Below are 24,892 nucleotides of genomic sequence, written 5' to 3'. Positions count from 1 at the left end.
TATCTTTAAAATGTCTTGAACAACTAACTTAGTTTGTTTTTATAACTTTACACATATAGTTTGGGATCCACCCATGTAAACTAATTGGCCTGGTTACTACCTGATTCCATATGTGTTATTTCATAGTTTTGATGTCTTCAATATTATTTCAATGTTATTCAACAATGTAGAAAATAGTAAAAATTAAGAAAAACCCTTGAATGGGTCCAAACTTTTGACTGGTACTGTAAGTGTGGAAAATATAAAACTGACCCAAGATCAGCGACGAGGCACAACTTCACCATACACCACATAAACTGAACAAGGTGTCTGATAGGCTGTCAGAATGTAAAACATGCATCTGATTGGCTGTGAGAGAGGAAGTGAACTGCTGTTGGATGGAACAGGTTCTGACGAGAGGGAGTACGCCTACGACCCGAAGTTACTTATTCGTAGCAGGTCCAGGAGATGTTACTCAGCGGGTTAGGATACGTAACGTGTTAGGTTAGGAGACATAGGTTAAGGTTAGGAAAGGGTTAGGGTCAGCTAAAATGCGGTCCTCACCTGCTGCAAAAAAATGACTTCCTGTAGCTGTATGCCCCCTCGTCACAACCAATGGAACACTCAGCTCTGCACTGAGACGAATGATTGAAGGAGCTGTGTGTGTGTGTGTTTTATTTTACCTTTATTTAACCAGGCAAGTCAGTTAAGAACAGATTCTTATTTTCAATGACGGCCTGGGAACAGTGGGTTAACTGCCTGTTCAGGGGCAGAACGACAGATCTGTACCTTGTCAGCTCGGGGGTTTGAACTCTCAACCTTCCGGTTACAAGTCCAACGCTCTAACCACTAGGCTACACTGCGTGTGTGTGTGGGAAGCTCAAGCTCAAGCAGCGCTAACAACTGAGATGTTATCGGCCAATGAGAGGATTGCCAAGAACGGTTGGACTGACAGTCGATGGACTCGGGTTTGAGTCCCGGTCGGGGCTACCTGTGTCTTACCTCCCCGTGTGCTGGCTCGTGTCTAGACCCCCCCCCCCCCTCCAGAAAACAGGGCCAGCCGGCACCTGAGGGCCTCCAGGTCAGCTCTAACCTCCACCCTGTGGCCCCTCAGTAGAGTCAGACATCCAGGGCTCAAGACGATGCCTTCCAGGGCCTCGTCTACACAGCAGTCTCCTGAGTTGAACAACTTCTGTTGGGGCTGTGAGAGAAGAGACAGAGCCTCAGAGCCTCAGATAGGCTACATAGTCCACATATAAAACAGGCAGGGGAGGTGGGAAGGATAGCCTTACAGGCAATTAGAATTGTCAGAAGTCACAGTCACAATATCATTTGATTTTATACTGTATAAAACAAGACAGTTTTAGGAGTCAGAAAATCACAGTAACAATAAACTTAAATTCTGTACAAAACAAGATAATGTATTACTGTATAAAACAATATACTGTAATACTGTATAAAACAATATACTGTAATACTGTATAAAACAATATACTTTAATACTGTATAAAACAATATACTTTAATACTGTATAAAACAATATACTTTAATACTGTATAAAACAATATACTTTAATACTGTATAAAACAATATACTTTAATACTGTACAAAAAAATATACTGTAATACTGTATAAAACAAGTCACCAAAGATTGAAGGCCTTATCCTCTCGTTAGCCACATTTGTCCATTTCCACTAATGACATATGGACAGGTGTCTGACATGCACACATAAATGGACAGGTCTGACATGCACACATAAATGGACAGGTCTGACATGCACACATAAATGGACAGGTCTGACATGCACACATAAATGGACAGGTCTGACATGCACACATAAATGGACAGGTCTGACATGCACACATAAATGGACAGGTCTGACATGCACACGTAAATGGACAGGTCTGACATGCACACGTAAATGGACAGGTCTGACATGCACACATAAATGGACAGGTCTGACATGCACACGTAAATGGACAGGTCTGACATGCACACGTAAATGGACAGGTCTGACATGCACACGTAAATGGACAGGTCTGACATGCACACGTAAATGGACAGGTCTGACATGCACACGTAAATGGACAGGTCTGACATGCACACGTAAATGGACAGGTCTGACATGCACACGTAAATGGCCAACAGTTCAGCAGGCTGCTCAGGTCAAAAGCATCCCAAGACAATGTATTTGCAGCATTTTTGCGACTCTCTGTTGAAAGAAGTAGTTCATGTGTACATTTGAAGTGGGTTAAGAGATTCTTTAGACAGTTGTTTTACCTCTTCGTGTTTTTGCTGTTGTTTTCCTTATGATGCACGTTGAACCTCACCACTGATGCTCCATTATATTAACCTTTGGCTCTAACAATAAAATAAATGTCTTAAAAAAAAATGGAAGGCAGTTGGGATGAGGCAAGATAAAAAATATATATATATACTTTTTTTAAAGGTTGGGAGTTGTGCCATTGCTTATGCTCTCAAAATGTCTGCGCTCGGAGAGAAGACACGTTACCGAGGTGAGCTGGACAATAATGAGATTGAGTTACGTTGGGATGTATCTAGGCCGCACGCAAAGCCGGGGAGAAGAGGAATATTGGGAAAAGGAACACAGAAAGGTGGATTTAAAAGGAGGAATGGAGGAGGAAGATGAAGAAAAAGAGGTGGCAGCCAATGTGGAAAGGAGACGTTGAATTAGATGAAGATGAAGATAGGGAGTACAAACAGAGTGAGATGTCCACCAGACAGAGTTCTGGAGGTCAAATAGAAGTGATGGGGGAGATTGAGGTGGAAGGTGTGGTGAGGAGCCCGAGTCTTGCATCAATTGACATGGTTATTATAAAGATGAGTTTGGCCCAGTGGGAGTGAGATTCTTGGAGAAAGTGGATCAAAGCCTTTTTGGCTGATCCATATGTGGTATCAGGTTGGGTTGAAAGTATGTTGGATACTGTTAAATTGATGAAGGTAACCCAAAATGGACTTTGTGATTTTGTTTGTGTTTCTTCCTCCCAGAGAGAGCGAGTGCTCCGTGCCACGCAACTCGGGTCAAGATCTGTGTTTCTTGATTTACTTTTAGGAACAGGGCACCATTGAAAGGAGTGATTTATGTGGAGGTGGAGCAATTGAAGTTGAAGATTCCTGGTGTTTGTGATGCCCGTCATTTGGCGCGATATAGGCCCGGTGGGGAGCGTGGTGAAACAGAGGTGTCACAGTCCTTTTGAGTTTTGAATCAGAGTCTTTACCCCGACAAAGTCATGTTAGGATATATCAGTTATCCTATCAGAGCTTTTGTGCCGAACCCACTGTGGTGTTTCAGGTGCCACGTGTATGGTCCTGTTGCAGCAGTGTGTAGGAGCGGGAGATTCCAATATGTGGGAAGTGCGCAAGAGGGCAATGGGACAGAAGATTGCGTAGTTTCGGTGGATAAAGTTGTGTGTGTCAACTGTAGTGGTGCCCATGTTGCTTGGGATCGGTTGTGTCCGGTGAGAGAGAGGCAGGTTGAGGTGGCCAGAGTCAGAGTAGTGCTGAAGGTGTCGTATGCTGAGGCAGTGCAAAAAATATATTCGATTTGTGCCAGCAAAAAAAAAAAACGCCACCTGCTGGAGAAGACAGGTTTTGGGCCCAGTTATCCTTCTGGCTTTGCCTCTTTCTCACGCACGCCCACCTGCCACGGCTCGTGGTAAAAGTAAAACACGGACTGGAGTTTCAAAAACACGGATTAGAAGTGTCACTTACCAAACTCCAACTTTTATTATTGATTGGCAGCATTATTTATCAATGAACGTGCAAAGGAAAGGGAACCGTAACATTGCCGCTACCTCGCTTGTATCCAATAATCCATGATTTATGGACGATAGGAGGAGTCCTACTGCCACCAAAGACTGACGTTTATGGTCAAAACAAGGAAATGTAAAGCCCCTTTACCATTATGATTGTCAAATAAGTGTATATCGAATCATATTGTTTTGTTGTTGCATAAATCCATTATTATAACGTGCACATGTTTTGCTCTCTTGGAAGTAGAAGAAGAGGGCAACTGGAAATTGGGCAAGTAGCTAGGAAAGGGAACTAAGGAATTAAACGGAGAGTCTTGTATCTGCGTTGTTTTTTGGTGACGCAGGAACCGCGTCTCTTCTCTGTCCCGGGGTGAGTATATTCATTCCGACGCAAAATGTTTCCTAAACTGAAGCAAGCGGAACGAAACGGGGAGTTGTCCAACCCGATGTTGTCCAATAGAACATTCGCTTGCTCTGTTTGCGTCGGTAAACGGTTTCCGTAATGAACACGCCCACTGTGGTCTTGTTCGGGTAGGATATGGAAACATGGCGAGCGTTGAAATAGCAGCGGAACACGAACGTATTTTACGGGAGATAGAGAGCACAGACACGAACTGTATCGGACCGACACTCCGGTAAGAAAGAGTCCGGTAGTCGGGACGTATTCTTGTAATGATTTGGTGATTTTTTTTTAAACCCCGTTACCGGGGAACAGTTGAAAGTGACTGGAGAGTCCATCTCTCCCCTTCGGCTAAGCTAACAACTCCTCTTCGGGGGTACAGATTTATTTTGCTAACCGGTTCAAACTTGTTGAAGAAGCTGTAACTAGTTGTGTTAACTAACTAACCACAACACACACCATTTTGTTATTCTGGCCAAACAAATTACAGTGATCATGAACATATGTTTTCAGTTAATATAAAAATAAATAAATAGAGTAACACTTGACAAGTGTTATCCGATTAGCTGTGCTAACTAGCCTAACAACCCTAACAACCCTACCTAGCCCGACAACCCTAACAACCCTACCTAGCCCGACTACCCTAACAAGCCTAACAACCCTACCTAGCCCGACAACCCTAACAAGCCTAACAACCCTACCTAGCCCGACAACCCTAACAAGCCTAACAACCCTACCTAGCCCGACAACCCTAACAAGCCTAACAACCCTACCTAGCCCGACAACCCTGACTACCCTACCTACCCTGACTACCCTACCTACCCTGACTACCCTACCTACCCTACCTAGCCTCACTACCCTACCTAGCCTCACTACCCTACCTAGCCTCACTACCCTACCTAGCCTCACTACCCTACCTACCCTGACTACACTACCTTCCCTACCTAGCCTGACTACCCTACCTACCCTACCTAGCCTGACTACCCTACCTACCCTACCTAGCCTCACTACCCTACCTAGCCTCACTACCCTACCTACCCTACCTAGCCTCACTACCCTACCTACCCTGACTACACTACTTTCCCTACCGAGCCCTAACTAACCTGACTACCCTACCTAGCCTTTCCTACCCTACATTCCCTACCTAGCCTGACTACCCTACCTAGCCTGACTACCCTACCTAGCCTGACTACCCTACCTAGCCTGACTAGCCTACCTTCCCTACCTAGCCTGACTAGCCTACCTTCCCTACCTACCCTACCTAGCCTGACTACCCTACCTAGCCTGACTACCCTACCTAGCCTGACTAGCCTACCTTCCCTACCTAGCCTGACTACTCTACCTACCCTACCTAGCCTGACTACCCTAGCTAGCCTGACTAGCCTGACTACCCTAGCTAGCCTGACTAGCTAGTAGCTAACATTAGTTAGCCAAAGTGAATAAACAGTTAACAAACTGCCAAAATACAATCTTCTAACACATCAGTGTTTATTATTAGGTTTTTTTAAGGGAGTAACACAATGAAAAGGTGGTTCTACTGTTATACTTTGTATTCCATGTCACGGAAAAGCTTTTCGGGAACACAGTACGTTTTTATTTATTTGACGAGGATTTATCATTTCTGAGGTACAGTGTCTTATTTTTCAAGTGCTCTGTAAAAGGTGTCAGACTGGTCAACCATAATCCCTCGCCCAATAATGATACCTGTCTGGATTCTTCAATTCAACACTTTTTTGTTGTTGTTGTTGTCCAATATCTCATGTTGTTGACATTTTCAGGGCTGATGTAGAAGACTGAGCTGATTTTTCAACTACAAGTACAATTTATGAAATGCAAAAGAGACAATACTGGAATACATAATTACATTCATTTAAGACCAATAATTTAAGGTAGGGTGGTCATTATGAACAGCTCTTTATGGTTTGTACAATACCAAACAAACCGTTTCATTCTAATTTTAATTAAATGGTTTCAAACTACTTTATGCAAATGAACAATGCAAATTATTTAGTGAATTGCAATGAACCATAGCCACACATACACACACACTTCTCACTTAGTCTGAACTATAACACAGAAGGCTCCACTAGTAGTCTAGTAACATAGCTTACTTCTAAGGTAAGCTGCCAGCTATCCGGATGCAAATCAACATGGTTGTGACACATTTTCAATTCACTGGTATTTTAGCTATATTTTTTTGTATTTTTATCAGACTGTAGCCACTGAATTCTGGTAGTTTTACACAGCTAGCATCTCGTCATGAAAACGGGTGACAACCCACACACCAAAATGTAGCTACGAAGCTCTACTTTGTAACCTGCTATACATTTTTTTTTTAAATGTATGTTTTTCATTTCACATCTGAATGACAGAAGCGAAGGAAAAACACATCACCTATCAGATTAGAGCCTTAAAACAGACAGGACATCTATCGCCATCAGATTAGGGGGCGGCAATGTAGCCTGGTCCCCCCCCCCCCCCCCCCCCCCACTGTGGTTCTGAAATCACCATCACCCACTAATTAACTTGTCATCAGCAGATTGTGTGAACTGGTAATGTGTCCATATTTCTCATTTACAAATTAGCTATATTTTTTAAATATATTTTTTCTTTTTTTACCTTTATTTAACTAGGCAAGTCAGTTAAGAACAAATTCTTATTTACAATGACGGCCAAACCCGGATGACGCTGGGCCAATTGGGAGTCCCATAGGTCGGCGCACAATGACGGCCGGTTGTTATACAGCCTGGATTCGAACCAGGGTGCCTGTAGTGACCTTAGACCGCTGCGCCACTCATGCAGGCAAACATTTGACAATCCCACCCGGTGTGTCTGAGCATTTAAAAAAAAATTGAATTGGGGAGCGACTTGTGAATCGTTACATCCCTGCTAGTCATTTAACTTTGTGTGTCATTGCATTGTCATTAAGTATTGTAATCGCTGGCTCATCAAATGTGGGTGTAAACGTGTGTGTGTGTGTGTGGGTGTAAATGTGCGTGTAAATGTGCGTGTGTGTAAATGTGTATGTGTGTGTGTGGGTGTAAACGTGTGTGTGTGTAAACGTGTGTGTGTGTGTGTAAACGTGTGTGTGTGTGTGTGTGTGTGTGTGTGTGTGTGTGTGTTCATTGTCACACAGTATTGTGCTGCAGTGCCACTTAATTTTCCAATACAACCCCCCCCCCCCCCCCAGTTGATACACGGACCAAGCTCCCAGGCTAACTATTACTCAGAACACAACAACGACCACACACACACAACGACCACACACACACAACGACCACACACACACAACGACCACACACACACACACAACGACCACACACACACACACAACGACCACACACACACACACAACGACCACACACACACAACGACCACACACACACACACAACGACCACACACACACAACGACCACACACACACAACGACCACACACACACACACAACGACCACACACACACACACAACGACCACACACACACACACAACGACCACGCACACACACACACAACGACCACGCACACACACACACAACGACCACGCACACACACACAACGACCACACACACACACACACACAACGACCACACACACACACAACGACCACACACACACACACAACGACCACACACACACACACAACGACCACACACACACAACGACCACACACACACACACAACGACCACACACACACACACACAACGACCACACACACACACACAACGACCACACACACACAACGACCACACACACACACACAACGACCACACACACACAACGACCACACACACACACACAACGACCACACACACACACACAACGACCACACACACACACACAACGACCACACACACACACACAACGACCACACACACACACACAACGACCACGCACACACACACACAACGACCACGCACACACACACAACGACCACGCACACACACACAACGACCACGCACACACACACAACGACCACACACACACACACACAACGACCACACACACACACACAACGACCACACACACACACACAACGACCACAGACACACACACACAACGACCACAGACACACACACACAACGACCACAGACACACACACAACGACCACAGACACACACACAACGACCACACACACACACACAACGACCACACACACACACACAACGACCACACACACACACAACGACCACACACAACGACCACACACACACACACACAACGACCACACACACACACACAACGACCACACACACACACACAACGACCACACACACACACACAACGACCACACACACACACACAACGACCACACACACACACACAACGACCACACACACACACACACACGACCACACACACACACACACACACAACGACCACACACACACACACACAACGACCACACACACACACACACGACCACACACACACACACACAACGACCACACACACACACACAACGACCACAGACACACACACAACGACCACACACACACACACACAACGACCACACACACACACACACACAACGACCACACACACACACACAACGACCACACACACACACACAACGACCACACACACACACACAACGACCACACACACACACACAACGACCACACACACACACACAACGACCACACACACACACACAAACACCACACACACACACACAAAGACCACACACACACACACAACGACCACACACACACACACAACGACCACACACACACACACACACAACGACCACACACACACACACACACACGACCACACACACACACACACAACGACCACACACACACACACACACGACCACACACACACACACACACAACGACCACACACACACACACACAACGACCACACACACACACACAACGACCACACACACACACACAACGACCACACACACACACACAACGACCACACACACACACACAACGACCACACACACACACACAACGACCACACACACACACACAACGACCACACACACACACACAACGACCACACACACACACACACACCACACACACACACACAACGACCACACACACACACACACAACGACCACACACACACACACAACGACCACACACACACACACAACGACCACACACACACACACAACGACCACACACACACACACAACGACCACACACACACACACAACGACCACACACACACACACAACGACCACACACACACACACAACGACCACACACACACGACACACACACACACACACACACGACCACACACACACACACACACAGACACACACACAACGACCACACACACACACACAACGACCACAGACACACACACAACGACCACACACACACACACACGACCACACACACACACACAACGACCACACACACACACACAACGACCACACACACACACACACGACCACACACACACACACACAACGACCACACACACACACACGACACACACACACACACACACACACACAACGACCACACACACAACGACCACACACACACACACAACGACCACACACACACACACAACGACCACAGACACACACACAACGACCACAGACACACACACAACGACCACAGACACACACACAACGACCACACACACACACACAACGACCACACACACACACACAACGACCACACACACACACACACACACAACGACCACACACACACACACACACACAACGACCACACACACACACACACACACACAACGACCACACACACACACACACACACACAACGACCACACACACACACACACACACAACGACCACACACACACACACAACGACCACACACACACACACACACACAACGACCACACACACACACACAACGACCACACACACACACACACAACGACCACACACACACACACACAACGACCACACACACACACACACACGACCACACACACACACACACGACCACACACACACACACAACGACCACAGACACACACACAACGACCACAGACACACACACAACGACCACACACACACACACAACGACCACACACACACACACAACGACCACACACACACACACAACGACCACACACACACACACACAACGACCACACACACACACACAACGACCACACACACACACACAACGACCACACACACACACACACACACACAACGACCACACACACACACACACACACAACGACCACACACACACACACACACACACAACGACCACACACACACACACACACACACAACGACCACACACACACACACACACACACGACCACACACACACACACACACACACGACCACACACACACACACACACACAACGACCACACACACACACACACACACAACGACCACACACACACACACACACACAACGACCACACACACACACACACACAACGACCACACACACACACACACACAACGACCACACACACACACAACGACCACACACACACACAACGACCACACACACACACACAACGACCTCACACACACACACACAACGACCACACACACACACACACAACGACCACACACACACACACACAACGACCACACACACACACACACAACGACCACACACACACACACACAACGACCACACACACACACACAACGACCACACACACACACACACAACGACCACACACACACACACACACGACCACACACACACACACAACGACCACACACACACACACAACGACCACACACACACACACAACGACCACACACACACACACAACGACCACACACACACACAACGACCACACACACACACACAACGACCACACACACACACACACACACAACGACCACACACACACACACACACAATGACCACACGACCACACACGCGGGTTTCAGATGGAGTCATGTACCACTGAACTACAATCCAGTGTTTATTCAAAGCTATGATTCTTTTACATGTAATCAACTAGAAGTGCCACTCCCTGTGTGAGTCACCTGGCCACATAGCTACAGTTGCACAATGCTGTTTTGACTATGTGCTTGCTCCGGGGAAACTGTGAGGTCATTTTGGATCCTGGACCCGACAGGGAGTGGTGGGAATGGGTCTGTAATGACAGTTTCACATCCCCACGTTTGCGAACGAGGTTACATTTTTAGATGCATCCTGAGGTGGTGGTTGTTGTTGTTGTTGTTGTTGTTGCATACGATCCTCAGTCATTGCACTTCCTTGTTGTTTCCAGGGGGAAAAGTATAGTCGTCTAGGCAACTGGTCGTTTCCTGAAGGCTTTGCTCGTAGTACATTCCTTTGACTATCGTGTCGTGTTGTCTTGAAGGAGGTGTGTGTCTGGTCTGTGTGTGTGTGAGGGGTACAAACTCTAGCTAGATGCAGGTTTCGGCTGGTAGCTACATTCCTCTGAGTCTCACTGACAGGCTAGTTATTTTTGAACCAATAGAGCCAAATCAATAACTGGTGTGAACTGCTCTAGTGTGGGTCTGTGTGTGTGTGTGTGTGTGATTCTAACATTTCGGGGTGAGGAAGAGGGAAGCACGGATCGGAGCCTTCCTCATCCTCTACCTGAGGAATCTGGAACAAACACTCCCACGGCCAGGAGGGGGGGACTTTAGGGAGAGATTCTTGCCCCCCCCCACACCCTCTGTTCTCTCAGTTCAATTCAGAGGGTTTTATTTGCTTTATTTATTGTTATTATGTTATTGGAAAACACATGTTAACATAGTAGAAAATAAACTTCGCTAGCTTTGGCAATACATTTTTTTTTACAGCAAACATTACACTCACAAAAGTTCCAAAACAATAAATAGATTTCAAATGTCATATTTAAAAAGGGAACATAAATAAACATAAATATGGGTTGTATTTACAATGTGGGTTGTATTTACAATGTGGGTTGTATTCGCAATGGTGTTTGTTCTTCACTGGTTGACCTTTTCTTGTGGCAACAGGTCACAAATCTTGCTGCTGTGATGTCACACTGTGGAATTTCACCCAGTAGATATGGGAGTTTATAAAAATTGGGTTTGTTTTTTCGAATTCTTTGTGGATCTGTGTAATCTGAGGGAAATATGTCTCTCTAATATGCATTTCCTAACCTCCTATCAAATGTATCTCAGTTTCCACCTCATTTTGTGGGCAGTGAGCACATAGCCTGTCCATGTTGGGGCGGCAGGGTAGCCTAGTGAGGACTAGTTGGACAAGTAACTGAAAGGTTGCAAGTTCAAACCCCCGAGCTGACAAGGTACAAATCTGTCGTTCTGCCCCTGAACACGCAGTTAACCCACTGTTCCTAGGCCGTCATTGAAAATAAGATTTTGTTCTTAACTGACTTGCCTAGTTAAAGGTAAAATAAAAATTAAAAGGTCTGCCTAGGGTGGCCTTTCTCAATAGCAAGGCTATGCTCACTGAGTCTGTACATAGTCAAAGCTTTCCTTAAGTTTGGGTCAGTCACAGTGGTCAGGTATTCTGTTTAGGGCCAAATAGCATTCTAGTTTGCTCCGTTTTTTTGTTAATTCTTTCCAATGTGTCATGTAATTATCTTTTTGTTTTGTCATGATTTGGTTGGGTCTAATTGTATTGCTGTCCTGGGGCTCTGTGGGCTGTGTTTGTGAACAGAGCCCCAGGACCAGCTTGCTTAGGGGACTCTTCTCCAGGTTCATCTCTCTGTAGGTGATGGTTTTGTTATGGAAGGTTTGGGAATCTCTTCTTTTTAGGTGTTTTTTGAATTTAACGGCTCTTTTCTGGATTTTGATAATTAGTGGGTATCGGCCTAATTCTGCTCTCTGCATTATTTGGTGTTCTACGTTGTACACAGAGGATATTTTTGCAGAATTCTGCATGCAGTCTCTCAATTTGGTGTTTGACACATTTTGTTAAATTTTGGTTGGTGAGCGGACCCCAGACCTCACAACCATGAAGGGCGATGGGTTCTATAACTGATTCAAGTATTTTTTAGCCAGATCCCAATTGGTATGGCAAATGTTATGTTCCTCTTGATGGCATAGAATGCCCTTCTTGCCTTGCCTCTCAGATCGTTCACAGCTTTGTGGAAGTTCCCTGTGGCGCTGATGCTTAGGCCGAGGTATGTATAGTTTTTGTGTGCTCTCGGGCAGCGGTGTCTAGATGGAATTTGTATTTATGGTCCTGGGAACTGGACCTTTTTTGGAACACCATTATTTTGTTTTTAGAGATTTACTGTCAGGGCCCAGGTCTGTCAGGGCCCAGGTCTGTCAGGGCCCAGGTCTGTCAGGGCCCAGGTCTGTCAGGGCCCAGGTCTCGCAGAATCTGTGCAGAAGATCTAGGTGTTGCTGTAGGCCCTCCTTGGTTGGTGACAGAAGCACCAGATCATCAGTAGACATTTGACTTCAGATTCTAGTAAATCCTAATTGGTATGTTGAAATTTATGTTCCTTTTGATGGCATAGAATGCCCTTCTTGCCTTGTCTCTCAGATCGTTCACAGCTTTGTGGAAGTTCCCTGTGGCGCTGATGTTTAGGCCAAGGTATGTATAGTTTTTTGTGTGCTCTAGGGCAAAAGTGTCGAGATGGAATTTGTATTTGTGGTCCTGGCGCCTGGACCTTTTTTGGAACACCATTATTTTGGTTTTAGAGATTTACTGTCAGGGCCCAGGTCTGTCAGGACCCAGGTCTGTCAGGGCCCAGGTCTCGCAGAATCTGTGCAGAAGATCTTGGTGCTGCTGTAGGCAGAAGCACCAGATCATCAGTAAACAGTAGACATTTGACTTCAGACTCTTGTATGGTGAGGCCGGGTGCTGCAGACTGTTCTCGTGCCCGCGCCAATTCCTTGTTATATTTGTTAAAGAGGGTGTGGAAAGCCCTGTGGAAAGAAATGCTTTTTTTTTTGCCTATACAGTTGTTTGTGTACATGGATTTTATAATTTCGTATGTTTTTCCCCCCAACACCACTTTCCATCAATTTGTATAGCAGACCCTCATGCCATATTGAGTCAAACGCTTTTTTGAAATCAACAAAGTTTGTCAATTAGGGTGTGCAGGGTGAATACGTGGTCTGTCGTACGGTAATTTCATAAAATGTCTCCACTTTTGTGGATTGGGGTGATCAGTCCTTGGTTCCAAATATTGGGGCAGATACCAGAGCGAAGGTTGTCTTTTAATAGTTGATTCTAAAATATGTAATTGATCATGTGTACTTGTGCTGTTATTTGTTAAAGAGCCAAAAGAGTGGAGAAGTGGTTTATCCATACATCTCCATTTTGGATAGATAATTCTTCGTGTTGTTTGTTTAGTGTTTTCCAATTTTCCCAGAAGTGGTTAGAGTCTATGGATTCTTCAACTACATTGAGCTGATTTCTGAAGTGCTGTTCGTTCTTTTTCCGTAGTGTATTTCTGTATTGTTTTAGTGATTCACCATAGTGAAGGCGTAGACTCAGGTTTTCCGGGTCTCTATGTCTTTGGTTGGATAGGTTTCTCAATTTATTTCTTAGGTTTTTGCCTTCTTCATCAAACCATTTGTCTTTGTTCCTTTTCTGCTTGAGATTTTTTTTGATTTGATTAGGAAGCTGAAAGGTCAAATATACTGGTTAGGCTTTCTACTGCCAAGTTTACACGCTTGTCCAGGAAATTGTCTAGAAGGGATTTAATGTGTTGCCTGATTGATTTTTGGTAGGTTTCTACTCTCTCTTTCCTCGTGGTCAGAGAGGATGCTCTTAGCAGTCATCAGCAATTAACCTGCACACAATAACATTTGAGGAAGCCTTCACAAATTACCTTCTACACACACACACACTACACAGTGTCAGGGCCAAATACAGGAGGAGGAGTCAACACACTACACAGTGTCAGGGCCAAACCCAGGAGGAGGAGTCAACACACTACACAGTGTCAGGGCCAAACACAGGAGTCAACACACTACACAGTGTCAGGGCCAAACACAGGTGTCAACACACTACACAGTGTCAGGGCCAAACCCAGGAGTCAACACACTACACAGTGTCAGGGCCAAACCCAGGAGTCAACACACTACACAGTGTCAGGGCCAAACCCAGGAGTCAACACACTACACAGTGTCAGGGCCAAACACAGGAGTCAACACACTACACAGTGTCAGGGCCAAACCCAGGAGTCAACACACTACACAGTGTCAGGGCCAAACCCAGGAGTCAACACACTACACAGTGTCAGGGCCAAACCCAGGAGTCAACACACTACACAGTGTCAGGGCCAAACCCAGGAGTCAACACACTACACAGTGTCAGGGCCAAACCCAGGAGTCAACACACTACACAGTGTCAGGGCCAAACACAGGAGTCAACACACTACACAGTGTCAGGGCCAAACACAGGAGGAGGAGTCAACACACTACACAGTGTCAGGGCCAAACCCAGGAGTCAACACACTACACAGTGTCAGGGCCAAACCCAGGAGTCAACACACTACACAGTGTCAGGGCCAAACCCAGGAGTCAACACACTACACAGTGTCAGGGCCAAATACAGGAGGGGGAGTCAACACACTACACAGTGTCAGGGCCAAACCCAGGAGTCAACACACTACACAGTGTCAGGGCCAAATACAGGAGGGGGAGTCAACACACTACACAGTGTCAGGGCCAAACCCAGGAGTCAACACACTACACAGTGTCAGGGCCAAAACCAGGAGTCAACACACTACACAGTGTCAGGGCCAAACACAGGAGGAGGAGTCAACACACTACACAGTGTCAGGGCCAAAACCAGGAGTCAACACACTACACAGTGTCAGGGCCAAATACAGTAGGCCCCTGTCGTGTCTCTCCCCCTCTACGGCCCGGTCGTGTGTCTCCCCCTCTACGGCCCCGGTCGTGTCTCTCCCCCTCTATGGCCCCGGTCGTGTGTCTCCCCCTCTACGGCCCCGGTCGTGTGTCTCTCCCCCTCTACGGCCCCGGTCGTGTGTCTCCCCCTCTACGGCCCCGGTCGTGTGTCTCCCCCTCTACGGCCCCGGTCGTGTGTCTCTCCCCCTCTACGGCCCCGGTCGTGTGTCTCCCCCTCTACGGCCCCGGTCGTGTCTCTCCCCCTCTATGGCCCCGGTCGTGTGTCTCCCCCTCTACGGCCCCGGTCGTGTGTCTCCCCCTCTACGGCCCCGGTCGTGTGTCTCCCCCTCTACGGCCCCGGTCGTGTCTCTCCCCCTCTACGGCCCCGGTCGTGCCGCTACGGCCCCGGTCGTGCCTCTCCCCCGCTACGGCCCCGGTCGTGCCTCTCCCCCTCTACGGCCCCGGTCGTGCCTCTCCCCCTCTACGGCCCCGGTCGTGCCTCTCCCCCTCTACGGCCCCGGTCGTGCCTCTCCCCCGCTACGGCCCGGTCGTGCCTCTCCCCCTCTACGGCCCCGTCTCTCCCCCTCTACGGCCCCGTCTCTCCCCCTCTACGGCCCCGTCTCTCCCCCTCTACGGCCCTGTCTCTCCCCCTCTACGGCCCCGTCTCTCCCCCTCTACGGCCCCGTCTCTCCCCCTCTACGGCCCCGTCTCTCCCCCTCTACGGCCCCGTCTCTCCCCCTCTACGGCCCCGTCTCTCCCCCTCTACGGCCCCGTCTCTCCCCCTCTACGGCCCCGTCTCTCCCCCTCTACGGCCCCGTCTCTCCCCCTCTACGGCCCCGTCTCTCCCCCTCTACGGCCCCGGTCGTGTCTCTCCCCCTCTACGGCCCCGGTCGTGTCTCTCCCCCTCTACGGCCCCGGTCGTGCCGCTACGGCCCGGTCGTGTGTGTTTGTGGTTGAACAGTAGTCTGTAATATACGTAGTGTTTACAGGCCAGTGAGGCTATATGATCATTCTGTTGTCTAGCTAGACTAGTTTCTGTCACTGATCCTACCGACCACTGTCTCCCATTCTCACTATAGGCAACAACATGCACGGACTGCTCTGACTCTGGTAGAGCCCTCAGGACTTTTTATAGGGCTGAGCTTCCAAGTTTGTGAGCATGAATAAAGGCTATAAATGGTGTGTGTTGGTCTGAGTACAGAAGGATGACTCAGGAGAGTGTGTGTGTAGCACTCTTGTGGTGAGCCACTCCCTGCCCTGCCCCCTTCCACTAGCAGAACCCTGTTGAGACACACACACAGCTGTTGAGAGGTGCATAGTGGGGGTGAAGCCTTATAGAGACCCCAGTTAGATAGCTGCCCTAAAGTTAGATTTCCTGCTTTTAAACCTTTTTATGAAGTCACTCTGCTGTTGTTAGTGATGTCACAATCATCACTTAGCGATGTCACAATCATCACTTAGCGATGTCACAAAGGTGGCTCGGCAGTTAGTGACGTCACAAAGGTGGCTCGGCAGTTAGTGACGTCACAAAGGTGGCTCGGCAGTTAGCGACGTCACAAAGGTGGCTCGTCATTGAAGCCGAGCTAAGTAATCCGGATCACCAGCTCGCGTCCGACTGATCCCGCCGAGATTGCTGTCATTCCTCGCCAGACTGACGTTGGACCCTGTTCTGCCTAGAGACTACCCGGCGTCTGTGTGAAGCCGACTCACCGCCAGATAGTGCTGCCACACTGTCATCTGACCAAAGACCCACATTCTATCCATTTATTGGAACTATACACCTAATTGTCTTTTCTCTCTTGCATTGGCATAGCGGGTAGTGCGTAGTGCGTAGTGGGTAGTGGGTAGTGCGTAGTGCGTAGTGGGTAGTGCGTAGTGGGTAGTGGGTAGTGGGTAGTGCGTAGTGGGTAGTGCGTAGTGGGTAGTGCGTAGTGGGTAGTGCGTAGTGGGTAGTGCGTAGTGGGTAGTGCGTAGTGGGTAGTGCGTAGTGGGTAGTGCGTAGTGGGTAGTGCGTAGTGGGTAGTGCGTAGTGGGTAGTGCGTAGTGGGTAGTGGGTAGTGCGTAGTGCGTAGTGGGTAGTGCGTAGTGGGTAGTGGGTAGTGCGTAGTGGGTAGTGGGTAGTGGGTAGTGCGTAGTGCGTAGTGCGTAGTGGGTAGTGGGTAGTGGGTAGTGGGTAGTGCGTAGTGCGTAGTGGGTAGCTGCTTAGGTTAATGTTATGTAACTACATAATTTTAAGGTTTAAAGATGCATTATGCAGAAATCTCTCCGCCATTTCCTGGTTGCTAAAATTCTAATAGTTGTCCTAATTTCAGTTTATGTGACAAAAATTAGCAAGTACAGTATAGAGAATCATTGTATATCTTTCCATAACCAAAAAATAAATAAATGTTTTTAGCTGTTTTGAAGCTGGTGTACAAAAAAATGAAACTAAAATATGAAAAAACGAAACTTAAAGATTCACAAAGTTATTTTGTTTCCGTGCATCTCTAAGTGACGCTCTATCAATTCTGGGGGGGTCATTTCTCGTTGTCATGTGCGTCTCAAAGCTGTCGCCGTTCAAACGGGTAGAAATTCAGCCGGTCACGTCATAGCGCCGTGGAAGTTAACAGGAATACGGCTTTTAGACGGTGAAAACGTCGTTCGTGTCAGATTTCAACGCTGATGTCTGATGTCATAACGCAGGTGGCTCTCTTCTCTTGAATGAGCCATCGATTCTATTTCTTTTTTGTTAGGATATTCCTACCTTGAGTAAATGTAATTTTAACAGCGGGTCTAACACATGTCTCCTATTTGTCTACCTCTTTAGTCCAGAATGCATTGCATGTTGCCGTTGTGAATGACTCCACTCTGCGAGGCACATCGATCTGCAGGTTAAACATGGTGAGAGAGAGTGCAATTGTTTTTTTGTTTTTTTAGGCGTATTTGCAGTTATCTACTGTAGCTACTTCACATGCTGATATTGACTTTGACGTTATTGTGTGTAGCTACCTAGCTAGCTAGGAGAGAGCATTGCATTGTGGGTCTTGTAGTCAACTTGCATATTGCGTGTGTAAATGCTGCTCCATCCAAATTTTAAGAATATTGTCCTCTAACATGCTAGTAAACAACCGATTGAAATCGTGATTTTCTCCTGTATCGGTCATGTGATTTAATTCGTCCTGCAACCATATTGTCATATCATGTTAGTTTCTCTAATATTCAACTTTTTGTATTTGAGCTGTTGTGTTTCTCTGATAAAAGACGAGCTCTAGAAAACACAACCTCTAGAAAACATTTACATTTACATTTAAGTCATTTGGCAGACGCTCTTATCCAGAGCGACTTACAAATTGGCGAATTCACCTTATGACATCCAACACGACCTCTTAGAAAACACGAGCTCTTAGAAAACACGAGCTCTTAGAAAACACGAGCTCTTAGAAAACACGAGCTCTTAGAAAACATGAGCTATTCACACATCTGATATTAGCTCATTAGACAAAGAGGAATCCATCATGACTGTTCTTGTATTAAAGTGGTATTGTTAAGACAACTATGTCACGTCTTTTTAAAATACCATTTTTGTCCAATAATGGACTGGTCCGCCGATTCATAACAAATATTAATTTTTAGATTAATTTTTTTATAGCTAAACTCTTGACCAATGTGTTGTGGCCAAGTACTTTTACAAATAATTGTTCCTAGACAGTGAATCAGAATGAATCCGTTAGATTCTAGAACACGGTCCCATGGGGGTGTCCCATGATGCTCTCTGATCCGCATCTCCTGGACTCTGCCTCCTCCAGCTACTATCACTCCATTCCTCCCTCCATCCCTACCCCTTTTTGTCTGTCTCTCTCGATTTGATTCCAGGCTGTCTCACAACCGGCCGTCATTGGGAGCCCCATAGGGCGGCGCACAATTGTCCCAGCGTCATCCGCGTTAGGGTTTGGCCGTGGTAGACCGTCATTGTTAATAAGAATGTGTTATTAAACTGACTTGCCTCGTTAAACAAAATGGAGTCAAAGCCATCACGTACGTTAGTTTCCATTCTATTACTTTTGTCAGCCATCTGCCTTGAAGCAACTTTAGAGCCTTGGGGTCGCAAGAGCTTTATGGGAAGTGTGATCACTACTCGATGGGAGGTCTCGCACGTCCATTCACTTCATTTGGAGGCCGACTAGAAGGGCTGAAAAGGCGCTACTTACCCATCACGCAATGCGGCTCACGGGATACGGAAGGGTTGTGCCAGAGACCAATAGGCTGTACAGCTACGGCGTGTGTTGTTTCTCCCTCCTCTTTCCGTACGGATAGCTTGTTTGTCCATCTGGTGTAGTGAACACTGAACCAAGATATACAACGCAACATTTAAGGTTTTGGTCACATGTTTCATGAGCTGAAATAAAAGATACCCCTGAAATTTTCCCATACGTACAAAAAAACAGCTTATTTCTCTCAAATTTTGTGTACAAATTTGTTTACATTCCTGTTAGTGAGCATTTCTCCTTTTTGTTAAGATAATCCATCCACCTGACAGGGGTGACATATCAAGAAGCTGATTAAACGGCATGATCATTACACAGGTGCACCTTGTGCTGGGGACAATAAAAGGCCACTATAAAAGGTGCAGTTTTGTCACACATCACAATGCCACAGATGTTTTTGTCGTCGTTGCAGTAGTGAGGTAACATGGATACGTGTTGTTGCAGTAGTGAGGTAACGGGGATACGTGTTGTTGCAGTAGTGAAGTAACGGGGATACGTGTTGTTGCAGTAGTGAGGTAACAGGGATACGTGTTGTTGCAGTAGTGAGGTAACGGTGATACGTGTTGTTGCAGTAGTGAGGTAACAGGGATACGTGTTGTTGCAGTAGTGAAGTAACGGGGATACGTGTTGTTGCAGTAGTGAAGTAACGGGGATACGTGTTGCAGTAGTGAAGTAACGGGGATACGTGTTGTTGCAGTAGTGAAGTAACGGGGATACGTGTTGTTGCAGTAGTGAAGTAACGGGGATACGTGTTGTTGCAGTAGTGAAGTAACGGGGATACGTGTTGCAGTAGTGAAGTAACGGGGATACGTGTTGTTGCAGTAGTGAGGTAACGGGGATACGTGTTGTTGCGGTAGTGAGGTAACGGGGATACGTGTTGTTGCGGTAGTGAGGTAATGTGGATACGTGTTGTTGCGGTAGTGAGGTAACGTGGATACGTGTTGTTGCAGTAGTGAGGTAACGTGGATACGTGTTGTTGCAGTAGTGAGGTAACGTGGATACGTGTTGTTGCAGTAGTGAGGTAACGTGGATACGTGTTGTTGCAGTAGTGAGGTAACGTGGATACGTGTTGTTGCAGTAGTGAGGTAACGTGGATACGTGTTGTTGCAGTAGTGAGGTAACGGGGATACGTGTTGTTGCAGTAGTGAGGTAACGGGGATACGTGTTGTTGTTGCAGTAGTGAAGTAACGGGGATACGTGTTGTTGTTGCAGTAGTGAGGTAACGGGGATACGTGTTGTTGCGGTAGTGAGGTAACGGGGATACGTGTTGTTGCGGTAGTGAGGTAACGGGGATACGTGTTGTTGCGGTAGTGAGGTAACGGGGATACGTGTTGTTGCGGTAGTGAGGTAACGGGGATACGTGTTGTTGCGGTAGTGAGGTAACGGGGATACGTGTTGTTGCGGTAGTGAGGTAACGGGGATAGTGTTGTTGCGGTAGTGAGGTAACGGGGATACGTGTTGTTGCGGTAGTGAGGTAACGGGGATACGTGTTGTTGCGGTAGTGAGGTAACGGGGATACGTGTTGTTGCGGTAGTGAGGTAACGGGGATACGTGTTGTTGCGGTAGTGAGGTAACGGGGATACGTGTTGTTGCGGTAGTGAGGTAACGGGGATACGTGTTGTTGCAGTAGTGAGGTAACGGGGATACGTGTTGCAGTAGTGAGGTAACGGGGATACGTGTTGTTGCAGTAGTGAGGTAACGGGGATACGTGTTGTTGCAGTAGTGAAGTAACGGGGATACGTGTTGTTGCAGTAGTGAGGTAACGGGGATACGTGTTGTTGCAGTAGTGAGGTAACGGGGATACGTGTTGTTGCAGTAGTGAGGTAACGGGGATACGTGTTGTTGCAGTAGTGAGGTAACGTGGATACGTGTTGTTGCAGTAGTGAGGTAACGGGGATACGTGTTGACGTAGTGAGGTAACGTGGATACGTGTTGTTGCAGTAGTGAGGTAACAGGGATATGTGTCGTTGTCGTTGAGCACTGCTTGTTTCTTCCTTCTATTTCATGTCAACATAGCTACTTCCCTCGAACACTGTACTGTAGAGTGCCAGGCACCAAGCTATCTATGAGCGACTGCATCCGTGTGTGTGTGTGTGTGTGTGTGTGTGTGTGTGTGTGTGTGTGTGTGTGTGTTTCACTAGCATGGGAAGTTATGAAATGTGAGATGCAACGTGTATGTGTTGAATTATTATTTTGTCCATATACATATATAGTTAGTTTTTTTGTTTTTTGAATTTAGTTTTCAAAATGTAACCTTTATCTAGGCAAGTTAAGAACAAATTCTTGTTTACAATGACGGCCTACCAGGGAACAGGGTGGTTAACTGCCTTGTTCAGGGGCAGAACGACAGATTTGTACCTTGTCAGCTCCGGGGATCCAGTCTAGCAACCTTTCAGGTTACTAGTCCAACGCTCTAACCACTAGGCTACCTGCTCTAACCACTAGGCTACCTGCTCTAACCACTAGGCTACCTGCTCTAACCACTAGGCTACCCGCTCTAACCACTAGGCTACCCGCTCTAACCACTAGGCTACCTGCTCTAACCACTAGGCTACCTGCTCTAACCAGTAGGCTACCTGCTCTAACCAGTAGGCTACCTGCCTCTAACCACTGGGCTACCTGCCTCTAACCACTGGGCTACCTGCCTCTAACCACTAGGCTACCTGCCTCTAACCACTAGGCCACCTGCCTCTAACCACGAGACCACCTGCCTCTAACCACGAGGCCACCTGCCTCTAACCACGAGGCCACCTGCCTCTAACCACGAGGCCACCTGCCTCTAACCACGAGGCCACCTGCCTCTAACCACGAGGCCACCTGCCTCTAACCACGAGGCCACCTGCCTCTAACCACGAGGCCACCTGCCTCTAACCACGAGGCCACCTGCCTCTAACCACGAGGCCACCTGCCTCTAACCACGAGGCCACCTGCCTCTAACCACGAGGCCACCTGCCTCTAACCACGAGGCCACCTGCCTCTAACCACGAGGCCACCTGCCTCTAACCACGAGGCCACCTGCCTCTAACCACGAGGCCACCTGCCTCTAACCACTGTGCCACCTGCCTCTAACCACTGGGCCACCTGCCTCTAACCACTGGGCCACCTGCCTCTAACCACGGGGCCACCTGCCTCTAACCACGGGGCCACCTGCCTCTAACCACGGGGCCACCTGCCTCTAACCACGAGGCCACCTGCCTCTAACCACGAGGCCACCTGCCTCTAACCACTGGGCCACCTGCCTCTAACCACTGGGCCACCTGCCTCTAACCACTGGGCCACCTGCCTCTAAGCGTGTTTGCCATATGTGGACAGGAATAACTTGTGGGACTTTTTATTTTGACGAGGTCAGCAGAGAGGAAGTGGGTTTGGAAAGTCTGTTTTTAATAATTCCATCCTTTTTTAGATATTTTGTCTCAAATTCCCCAAGTCATAATGACCAACAGTCCTGGCCACCGTTATTATAAGTTTTTAAATGGAATTGTATTTAACTTCTGGTGTCCCACGGACTGTTTGTTGTGCAACCTAATACAGTAGAAAGTAACGTTTGTGTATGTAAATACACATGTTGCTAAGAGCAGCTAGCTCTGGGTCAGTCTGGATTACAGCCAGCTCTGGGTCAGGCTGGACTACAGCCGGCCCTGGGTCAGGCTGGACTAGAGCCGGCCCTGGGTCAGGCTGGACTAGAGCCGGCCCTGGGTCAGGCTGGACTAGAGCCGGCCCTGGGTCAGGCTGGACTAGAGCCGGCCCTGGGTCAGGCTGGACTAGAGCCGGCCCTGGGTCAGGCTGGACTAGAGCCGGCCCTGGGTCAGGCTGGACTAGAGCCGGCCCTGGGTCAGGCTGGACTAGAGCCGGCCCTGGGTCAGGCTGGACTAGAGCCGGCCCTGGGTCAGGCTGGACTAGAGCCGGCCCTGGGTCAGGCTGGACTAGAGCCGGCCCTGGGTCAGGCTGGACTAGAGCCGGCCCTGGGTCAGGCTGGACTAGAGCCGGCCCTGGGTCAGGCTGGACTAGAGCCGGCCCTGGGTCAGGCTGGACTAGAGCCGGCCCTGGGTCAGGCTGGACTAGAGCCGGCCCTGGGTCAGGCTGGACTACAGCACTGTGGAGAACAATATGTATCGTGTCTGAGTACGAGTGCTGGTTTTGCATCAGTTTTGCTTTACAGATCACAGTAATTAAACTACTTGGACAGGAGGGCAACTGATCCTAGATCAGCGCTCCATACAATCGAGGTCAAGATGAGCAAGTCTGCACAGTGCCTTGCTCAGGGTAAGACCTTAGCCAAGTTCAATGTAAAGTCTGGACTGGAGTAGACTAGTCAACTGGAGTGGAGCAGTGATGATGTCATCGTGTGGGTCTAATAGTAGGAGATGAATGGACTGCTGACTCTGCCTTGTCCCGTATCCAGGGAAAATGAACTCCTTTGGGCTCGGGTCTGGGGCGGCAGGTAGCCTGGTGGTTAGAGTGTTGGGCCAGTAACCTGAAAGGTTGCTAGATCGAATCCCCGAAGCTGACAAGGTAAAAATCTGTTGTTCTCACTGGCCGTCATTGTACATAAGAACATTCTTAAACTGACTTGCCTAGTTAAATAAAGGGTCTGCAGTAGTAGGTGTACTAGTAGTTGTTTAACTAGAGTACTGTGTTTCCCCCGGCACTTTGAGGGAGCCATCCTTTCACCCTGTTTGTCCAGGGTTGGGTGCTGTTTGATTCTGAACTCTACTGGGGAACTCACACACAC

General features: G+C 47.8%; 1 protein-coding gene across 1 annotated transcript in view; it reads left to right on the top strand.

Moving 5' to 3' along the window:
* Positions 1-4,272: 4,272 nt before the first annotated feature.
* Positions 4,273-24,892, top strand: part of exoc6b (exocyst complex component 6B) — a 180,225-nt gene continuing 159,605 nt past the window's right edge. Inside the window, exon 1 of the mRNA XM_064931017.1 lies at positions 4,273-4,388. Within this exon, the coding sequence (XP_064787089.1) occupies positions 4,300-4,388 (89 nt within the window). The 5' untranslated portion in view covers positions 4,273-4,299. The remainder of the gene's footprint in view (positions 4,389-24,892) is intronic.

The sequence above is a fragment of the Oncorhynchus masou genome, chromosome 23 (genome assembly GCF_036934945.1).
Source record: "Oncorhynchus masou masou isolate Uvic2021 chromosome 23, UVic_Omas_1.1, whole genome shotgun sequence".
Lineage (NCBI taxonomy): Eukaryota > Metazoa > Chordata > Actinopteri > Salmoniformes > Salmonidae > Oncorhynchus > Oncorhynchus masou.
This window is presented reverse-complemented; position numbering and strand designations above follow the sequence as displayed.